This window comes from Gobio gobio (assembly GCF_949357685.1).
Source record: "Gobio gobio genome assembly, chromosome: 9".
Lineage (NCBI taxonomy): Eukaryota > Metazoa > Chordata > Actinopteri > Cypriniformes > Gobionidae > Gobio > Gobio gobio.
In genome coordinates, this window is record NC_137115.1 from 6,415,708 (window position 1) to 6,425,818 (window position 10,111).

The 10,111-nt window shown below is 38.0% G+C and overlaps 1 protein-coding gene across 1 annotated transcript in view; it reads left to right on the forward strand.

The window, feature by feature from the left end:
- The window catches only part of clmpb (CXADR like membrane protein b), a 154,064-nt gene extending 145,320 nt beyond the window's left edge, over window positions 1–8,744 (forward strand). The window contains exons 6-7 of the mRNA XM_079825680.1: window positions 3,690–3,831; window positions 5,306–8,744. Coding sequence (XP_079681806.1) covers window positions 3,690–3,831; window positions 5,306–5,645 — 482 coding nt within the window. The 3' untranslated portion in view covers window positions 5,646–8,744. The remainder of the gene's footprint in view (window positions 1–3,689; window positions 3,832–5,305) is intronic.
- Window positions 8,745–10,111: the final 1,367 nt, after the last annotated feature.

Sequence of the window (10,111 nt, forward strand, 5' to 3'; positions counted from 1 at the left end):
GTAATAACGTTGCCTTGTACTTGTACTTGTGTAATGACAATAAAGTTGAATCTAATCTAAATCTAATCTAATAAGTCATTGAGGTTATGGGTTTTGAATCAATTTTGAATTAGTTAGTTAACAGTTCATTAGCTAATCATTAAAGGTGTGGTAAGTGCTTTCTGATAACCGGTGTTGATTTAAAATCACCAAAAAAAACACGCCCCTATTTTGATAGCTCCGCCTCACACATACGTAACCCAGGCAACGACTATGGAATCTGCTGTGCCAGCCAGCCGAGGGTATGATGTCATCAATAAGTGAAAGCAATGTGTGTTAGTCATCCCTTCCATCCCAAAAACACAAATACAGTTCTCACGAACAACTCGATAGCACGAGCATGACAGACCAACAAGCGAACATATTACAGTTATGACAAGATTAGAGGGTTATATCGATCACGAAAAGAGGAACCAAAGGACACAAACATATATTAGGAGTATATTATCCTAGTTTTCGTACACACTTTGGGAGCTGATGCTTTAAAACAGACAGTGGAGAAGGTTTAGATGCTCCAGGCTTATATGGTGTGGAAATGAATGGGTCTTTATCATCACTGAAGAGAACAACAATACGATCGCAAATGAACAAGCAAGCAAACATGATACATGAGCATATTCAAGCAAAAGCCAGCATTTATTAGTTCTGTGAAACAAAACAAAATCAATGTTACTCGAATCGAGAAGAAATAAAGCAACCTTGGTCTTCACTCATTGAGTTCTCTCCAGCGCTGGAAAGCTGACACTTCTAGCCTGATCGTAAGCCTTCTTTTGTTCCACAGACATCTTCCACATTTGTTTTTTATCTGCCATCTCTCTCTTTCTGTCGTTGCTCGGCTAATGTCCGTCCTGTGTGTTGTGTCTTTAGAATAATGACGTGCACTGAGCGCTCTCTTCTCCCCATCATTAGCAGACACGCCCCTTACTGCTGATTGGCTATAAGTTTTGGTACTCGGCCCGAAACACTTTTCTAAAGCATTTTTGAAATACCACTTACCCCACCTTCGATTAAAGCAGACAACACATGAATTTACACTATTAGTTTATATAATATGTTATTAGGGAATTGATACATGACACATTTAATTAATAGCAATTCATATATTACTTAATCATACAGAATCTTCATTAGTTGCTGATGCAGTAATCATTAATAAATGGTTTGGTAACACTTTACTATAAGGTTCATTAGCTAACATTAGTGAACATGAACTAATAATGAACTGCACTTATAAAGCATTTATTTATCTTTGTTAATTTCAACATTTACTAATGCATTATTAAAATATTGTTAACATTAGTTAAGGCACTGTGAACTAACATGAACAAACCATGAACAGCTGTAGTTTTATTAACTAACATTAACAAAGATTAACTAATGCTGAACAGAGGTGTTGTTCATGGTTAGGTCATGTTAACTAATGCATTAACTAATGTTAACTACAGTTTTTTTTATTCGCTTTAGTACTATTTTCACAAGTAAGGTGTACATTTTCAAAACTCTTAGTGCAAAAATCCAAACTGATCACACTTGTAACACAGCTAGTCATTCTTTCAAAATCTGATCTCATGCTTTCATTCAGTTGCACATATTTTCAGTCCATGTAATCATTGTTTCAAACACAAGATTATTATAATATATAATGAGAACATTTGGTTTAATCACCGAAACACAACAGTGTGATCTTCTTTCAGTTTAGTACTTTTAACAATCAGTTCATCCAACAGAAAACAATATAAGATACATGTTTCAAATCTCCCTCGTTGCTGAATTATCTACTGTAACAGAGGCTACATTTGCCTCATTAGAAAATACACTAACATTACCTAACTTATGTCATTGAATCCATAATGTTTGTAATAGCATTATTCAGTGTTATCAAAAGGTGTGATGAAGTTATTACACAGCCATGATGCTCTGTGCTATAACAGAGTTTGCTGCCAATACAGTAAATGTTCTCACTGTACCATATTACTCGAATCTAAAGTTGAGCTTTATAAAGGTGAGTTACGGTATTGTGGCAGACTCTACCATGGTAATCTGTTTACAGTATCACATGGCATACATACTGTAATGTAAAATGTTATATTTGATGCCATCTGTCGCCCTTCTTCTGATTTCTGATCAGTCTGATGTTACACCGTCATTGACTATTTCCTCTCCCTTATACTCTTATAATCTGTCTGGGTATACGTAGGCATAATGGTTACAAGCTATACAAACTGTATATTCTCTCCCCTTACACTAACACTAACCCTAACCCCTAAACCTACCCATCACACAAAACTTTCTGCATTTTTACATTTTCAACAAAAAAAAAACATTCTGTATCTATACGTTTCCTCATGGCCATGGGGACAAAAAAAATGTCCCCGCAAGGACAAGGATTTAGGATATTGCCATTTTTATGGGGACATTTTGTCCCCATAATGTAGAGTTTACCAGGCCCCCCCCACACACACACACACTTTGACAAAGTAGTTATAATCTAAGATAAATCGCTTGTAATGTAAAAAGAATTCATTACATATGGTTATCCATATCCGAAATTGCAAACAAAGTAGAAACTATGTCTATATAATCAATATCTATAGAAATCTGTAGGTGTACCAAATGATTCATTGATTAACCATTAAGATCAGTTGGATTAAATAATAGACAAATGTTTTAAAGTGAACGAGAAGAGATGCAAATCAAAAGTTTGATTGTAAGAGCTTTATGAAAGGCAGTTACTGTGAATGAAACATTTATAAAGAGGAAACACTTATTTTGTGTAGTGAAAAGGATACTTTGTGGTTTTGTGTATTGTATTAACACATTTGAAAATATGCTGAAATGTTTGAAAAAAGTCCACTTTTGATGATCTGTTGTGATATTAGCACTATGAGTTTTGAAAATGTACACCTTGGTTGTGAAAATAGTACCAAAGCGAATAAAAAAAACTGTAATACAACCTGATTGTAAAGGGTTACCAATGGTTTAGTCCTTCATGAGTCATACATTAACTTATGATTATCTGTGCATTGGTGATGAATGAATGAATGAATGAATGAATGAATGAATGAATGAATGAATGAATGAATGAATGAATGAATGAATGAATGAATGAATGAATGAATGAATGAATGAATGAATGAATGAATGAATGAATGAATGAATGAATGAATGCATATTAATGCACCCGTATTGTAAAGTGTTACTTTACATTTATATCCATGTGGATTGGTGTAAAACAAACAATTACATTTGAATAAAATGTAACATGGCTTGCAGACATTCAGTCATAGCTGAAATTAGTTTTAGAATTATAATGATTGTTTATTTTATGTTGCAGCAAATCATTTTACTATTGATATTCAGGGCTGTATGGCTTTTTTTGGGAATCAGATGCATGTGTCTATATAACATATTTGTTGTAAATGTGGGGGGAAAAAAGTTAATTTTCCACTCAAATCGTTTTCCTGATAGTATAATTTGTAATGATTTTCTGTACTAATTTTAAACAGAATACAAAATATAATCATTTTCACTGTTGTCCGGGCTTTTGCACCCTACTATTAATAATTTTACAATTCTTGTCATCATATGAACGTGGCAAATGTGATGTGACAATATGACAATTTGACAAAAATGTCCTTCTGTGTGTTTAGATGTGCGAGGCATCGGTGTGGTGGCCGGCGCTGTGGTTGGCGTTTCATTCGGCGTTCTGCTCCTCATTCTCATCATCTGGCTGGTCTTCCGCAAGAAGGAGAAGAAGAAATATGAGGAGGAGGAGACACCTAATGAGATCAGGTGAGATCTTAGTATCGATTGTGTTTTTATTGTTCTACTTTCACTCTTAATATTACCTAGAGCAGTGGCTTTGACTACGTTTTTGAGTATCTTCATGGTGGAACATATACGCCTCATATTGTCTTCAGGTCAATCAAACAGCTGTTTTTATGCCTATAGTGACAGAAATGTACTAATTGTGCTCACATGAATAACGCAGCCATAAACCATGGCTGTATCTCTGAATTATGCGCACACAAAAAAACATTAGCTCTACATGGGGACCGTTCTTGTGCACATTCACTGTCAGGATCTCTTGCTGTGGTCAGTTTTGGAGTACTATCTCAGTTTAGTCATTTTAGCACATTTACCCCAGTTTTACAGACCAGGCTTGAGTCTAATCCCAGTCTAAAATGCATGTTTTGCACTGACACGTCTTTAAAAATGACACTGCCACTGTTTTGTCTCAAGATGCATATCAGTGATGTATTTTTTCTAAAGCACGTTTATAAAAGCTACGTAAGTGTCCTAATTGAACTAAGGCCTAATTCTGACTTGATCTAAGCCCTGTCTGTGAAACCTGGCCTTAGTTTTGTAATACTGGGGGTAAACTTATAGTAAGTAAGTTCCCTGCAAACATTGTTTGCTGAAGTGTCTATAACCTGCCAGGATTGTCCTGACACCAAATGTATCTAGTTGATACCATACAACTGACATTTCTTTTATCAATTTCATTATAAACTGATATGCTATTGAACTCTCTTCTTTATTTAAAAATATGATATAATAAATATATAAATAGAGTAAATAGTGCCTGAAGTTTTTCTGTCTTTCAGGATGAAATAAATGTATTTAAAATGGCAGCAAGCTTAGGCACAACGTCCGCTTCAGATTCAGACTACAATGGTTATACTTGAGCTTTATGTATTTGTTTTATTTTAATATTGATTCTAATGTCCAGTGTTGCCACAGTTACTTTGAAAAAGTAATCTGATTACTGATTACTCCTTTAAAAAGTAACCTAGTTACTTTACAGATTACTTGATTTTAAAAGTAACTAAGTTAGATTACAAGTTACTTTATTAGTTACATTCAGCAGTTGCCGACAAAATCCCTGCCACCTCGTTTTCCCTGCATTTTTAACAGTAACGTTCAAAAATGTATCTCCTGAAATTTTAAGTTGAAATACAAAAATATTTCCTGAAAAAAACAAAAACATGTTTTCATAAAAAATGTAATAAAGACAGTCTTTCTTGACTTCACTTAACATAAATACTCTCCCCGAGACGCAAGAAGAAAGCAAAAATATATATTTTTTACTAAGGAAAATGACAAAAATAGTAACTCACAGTGACTTGGATAAGTTACTTTAATCTGATTACTGGTTTGGAAATAGTAACACGTTAGATTACTTGTTACTGGAAAAAAAGTAGTCAGCTTAGAGTAACGCGTTACTAAGTAACTGCTAATGTCTATATTTCCATTACTTTTGCAGGGAGGATGCAGAAGCTCCAAAAGCCAAGCTGGTGAAGCCCAACTCCCTCTCCTCGTCCCGGTCTGGCAGCTCCCGCTCCGGTGCTTCCTCTACACAGTCCATGGTGCACAACAGCGTACCCCGAAGCCAACGTCCAAGGCCACCCGCTGTCGCCGCCCTCAAGGAGAACGGACAGCCCCACGGCTTCCCCCAATCTCCCCCGGCCTACACGCAGGTCGTGCCTAAAACCCCAGAACCCCCTGCCACCCCAAAATTCAGACCCCCCAATCCTCCGGTGGGCTTGACCATCCCGACGGGTGTCATGGTCCCTGCTCAAAGCAAGGCCTTTCAGACAGTGTAGAGAGTAAAGGAAACACAGCCTGATGCAGGCCTCTGTACAAGACACCCTCAGTGACTCTTCCAAAAGTTGCACCTATGATTGGAAAAAAATACACACACACACACACACACTCACAAAAAAAACAATAAAATACATACATAATTAAAGGATGTAAGTAAAAATAAAATCAGTCATATAAAACTAAAAAGTTGAATGCATATTTACAAGGGAAAATACAGTGCTTGCCCCTTCTGAAGTATTAAAAGAAAACAAGACAGGAACTGAAGAACAAGAATGTTTTATTCTCATTCTTTGGTACTCTCTACTTCTTTTGATCTCATGGCGCAGTTTGACCCTTTTTCACATTATTTGTTTCCCTTTTTGAACTCATGAAGGCTTTGTGGGAGGTGGGGTGGAAAGATTTCCCCAAGTGCAGTTTATTTATTTATTGAATCAGAGAGGTTAAAGGATTGAGGGCAGGCTGGGTTGATGAAACACGATGGGGAGGGGGAGGTCCAGCGACTGCCCCTATGAAGAGAAATGAAGGATATTATCCCAAAACCTGTTGTTCCTGTTGATAGTGAGGGGGCGGCTCTGGGAATACGAACTGTCCATCTCATTTTCAAAGTTCCCATTCATTTTTTTTTCCTGGAATGCAATGCAAACATTGACTGTGACCCAGACATCAAAATGCAAAAGCAATCTTATTAATACCTTAACAGACCACTAAGAAGTAGTAAACTTGAAGTGAATGGAAAAAATGACTCCTCGATGGACATTCCATTGGATGGCAGCATGTCAATGATGTAGCGGCATAGAGAGACTTAAATGGTTCAGTTCATGCAGAACACACTGTGGGGTGAATTCACTAAATGGGTGTGCTATACCTTAACGTGCTATATTTCACAAAAACCACCCGCTGTCCAGTTTAACTGTATTTAAATGGTTGTTGTCATTCGTTTTTTGGTCAAACCCAAAATTAGGCTGATTATTGTACCTTTTCACCAAAAATCTGTGCTATTGTGTTTGCCTGGCCACAAAGTATTGCTATTACTGCCTACAGCAAGTAGACGGTAAAAGAAATGTATAGGAGATTTTGTCTAAGAAAATTTTCTTGCAAATGACTTAAAAGGTTGATGGAAAAGAGCATTTTATCCCAAAATGTCATGCAGTCGAGCGCACTTTAATAACCTTTTCAGGTGCCTAGAGTTGCTGTATGTACATTCCCAGTAAGGGAGGCCAGACTGCGATAATCTAGCAATCAGAACCGACCTGCGGAATTGCAGCGTGCAAATTGTTTAAACTATTATGTGGTTTGCATAACTCGATTAGTGAATTGCGTGTTAAAACAACTAGGGTGCATTTGACTCTTAGTGAATTCCCCTGTGTGTCAACTAGGTGAATGGGAAAACACCAAGTAGAACATGTTCCTGGATCAACATCCCTGTTGATCCTGGACCAACATTCCAATCAACCAATCAGATTTGAAGTTTACAGTTTATGTCAAGTTTAGACTTACAACAAGTGTTAGGGGCGTCTACCCCATTCTTATCCCTAAAACCAGAGGGAAATGATATGTGAATAAGTTAAGGGTTAGGTAGGGTTGGGTTTAGGAGTAGAGACAGGGGTTAGAACTATGTTTTTGGACAGGAATGTTGTTCCAGGATCAACAAAAGATGTTGATCCAGGAACACGTCTTACTTGGAAAAATCACAACGTTGATCCTGGACCAACATTCCAATCAACCAATCAGATTTGAGGGACAAGTTTACAGTTTATGGTTTGGTTCTTTTACATCAGTGTTTTTCACCTATCATTTCCCTCTGAATTAGGGATCACTTATGGGTAGGGTTAGGTTTAGAGTTAGAGACAGTGTTTGGACAACATTTTTAGACAGGAATGTTGTTTCAGTACCAATGTCTTAGGGTGCGTTCACACTTGTAGTTTGGCCCGTTTGGTTCGTTTGGTCTGGACCAAAAAAACAAAAACAAAACATTTAGTCCTGGTTCGCTTAGCGTTCACACTGGCATTTTTAACAGCAAACCTAAAGTTACCGAACCAAAGGCATAGGGATACGGTCACAACCTGATTGGTCGGCTTTTATGACGTATATATTTCGCGATGGAGCTTACTTACAGAACATTCAAAACAATGCTGTGTGCTGGCTTAAATGCGATCATTTTATACGTGTACATATGGTTTTATTTTTACCAGCTGAGAACTCATGAAGAGCTCATAAAATGTTCAAAACATTCAAAACAGCAGCAGGATTTCCTCCGTTGTGTGCAGAAACGAAGATCTACTGCAAAGAGATGGTAGTTGATGAGGCACTTTACCTCCTTGTTGCTCCTCGTTTTCCCTCTACTCATTGTGGATACGCCGATCTTTCCTGTCAAATCAGCTGACTTGTAGCGTCGCGTCTTGTGACATCACGTCCTGTTTTTGGTTCGTTTACATGTCTTTGGTCGGTGTTGCGTTCATATATCAATCGAACCACTCCAGAGTTCGTTTGGAAGCGGACAGAGACCCATCTTTTTAGCGGTCTCGGTCCGCTTGTTTGGTGCTCACCAGGGTTCGGATGGCAGCGTTCACATATGTTCAAATGAACCGCACTAACCGAGCAATCGCACCAGGGTTTGTTTTAATCGAACCAAACATGACAAGTGTGAACGCACCCTTACTTGGCAAAATCACGACGTTGATCCTGGACCAACATTCCAATCAACCAATCAGATTTGAGGGACACATTTACAGTTTATGTCAAGATTAGGCTTACAATTGGGGTTAGGTGCTTCTACATTAGTGTTATTTGCCTATCATTTCCCTTTGATTTTAGGGATAAGTTAGGGTATAATTAGGTTTAGGGGTAGGGATAGGACTATGTTTTTGGACAAGAATGTTGTTCCAGTACCAATGTCTTACTTGGCAAAATCACGACGTTGATCCTGGACCAACATTCCAATCAACCAATCAGATTTGAGGGACACGTTTACCGTTTATGTCAAGATTAGGCTTACAACTGGGGTTAGGTGCTTCTACATAGTGTTATTCACCTATCATTTCCCTTTGATTTTAGGGATAAGTTAGGACAAAATTTTGGACGTGAATGTTGTTCCAGGATCAACAAAATATGTTGATCCAGGAACATGTCTTACTTGGCCAAATCATGACGGTGTCGACTAAATTGCACTGTTACACACTGATATGAATTTTTGCATCTGTGTATATACATGGAGTATACATACTTGACAGAAAGTCTGCAGTCTGGTTTCAGATGTCATCCTCACCGCTTCATGGACAATTTCAGTTTGTATTACACACCGACCACGGTATATTCGTTACAGCTGTATTTCCAATGATACTGAAACCAAAATCTGTCACAAATACTTTGAATGTGTATAAATCAAAGATAGCTTGAGTTTTTATTTATTTTTTCCTTCTTTTCTAGAATACCCAGTGGTACTACGTAATAGCATATGAGGCACAAGTAACTTTTTACTATAATCTCACAGTACTGTGGACAAGTAAATGAAAGGGAATGCCATAACAGGGAGTTATGTACAGAGCGTGTGTGAAATTTGTGCGTGTGATGGTGTGTGCGCATTTGCGGTACTCTCCTTCTAGTTCGTGTATGCACCACGGTACCGTCCGAGGACTCTCCTAGGACCCTCTAACAACAGGCTGTCTCAAGATGGCTGCCTTTTTGTGCCAGCTGCCCCGCGGCTTCCTCTGCCAAGCGCTGTCAAACCCCTCTCCATTAGTGGTGTCTCTAAACCCCTGGGAAGACCATGCTTGGTGCATTTGTGAAATTTGAAATGGACAAGTTGCCTGTTTTGTGTGCCTTCACAGTGAATTCTTCCCCTGAGATTGCTTTTGTCCTTCGCAATGTACCAGACAAAAAAAAAGGAAGCCATGTGTAAAACGGCGCGCATTCTGACACAAAGAGGCAGTCCAAACGCAGCCACACGAATAATGTACACTCTGTAGTCATGATGCTGTTTTATATTGTACATACAGATAAATATACGCACACAATATTCTTTAAGTTATCAGTTGAAGATTGAGGTTATAGGCCATAATAAAGATGTAGATGAGGTATTATGCATTTTCAGAGAGTAATAATTGGTCATTGTAGCCCCTGACCCGCTAAGCTCCCTTTAATAAGTAAAATCATTTCCTTCTTAATGGCTACTTGTATATCTGCCATTGATGGACTTCAAGAATATATCTAAGAGAGGTAAAGCCATAAAACGTGAGCAAGCATACTACGCAATTACCCAACACTCTGCCCTCACACGCCCTTGTCAGTGTTCTCGGGCCACTTTCATTTTCACAAGTGTATATGCCAAGCAGAATAACCTTGTTTGTCAGTCTTATTGGGTTGCAGTTGCATTTGAGTCTGTAATGTAGCTGAGTGCTGCCTATGCCAATTCACCGCCTTCCTGTTACCTTCCCCAACAATTGTGTTTGATACACCCCGAAACACT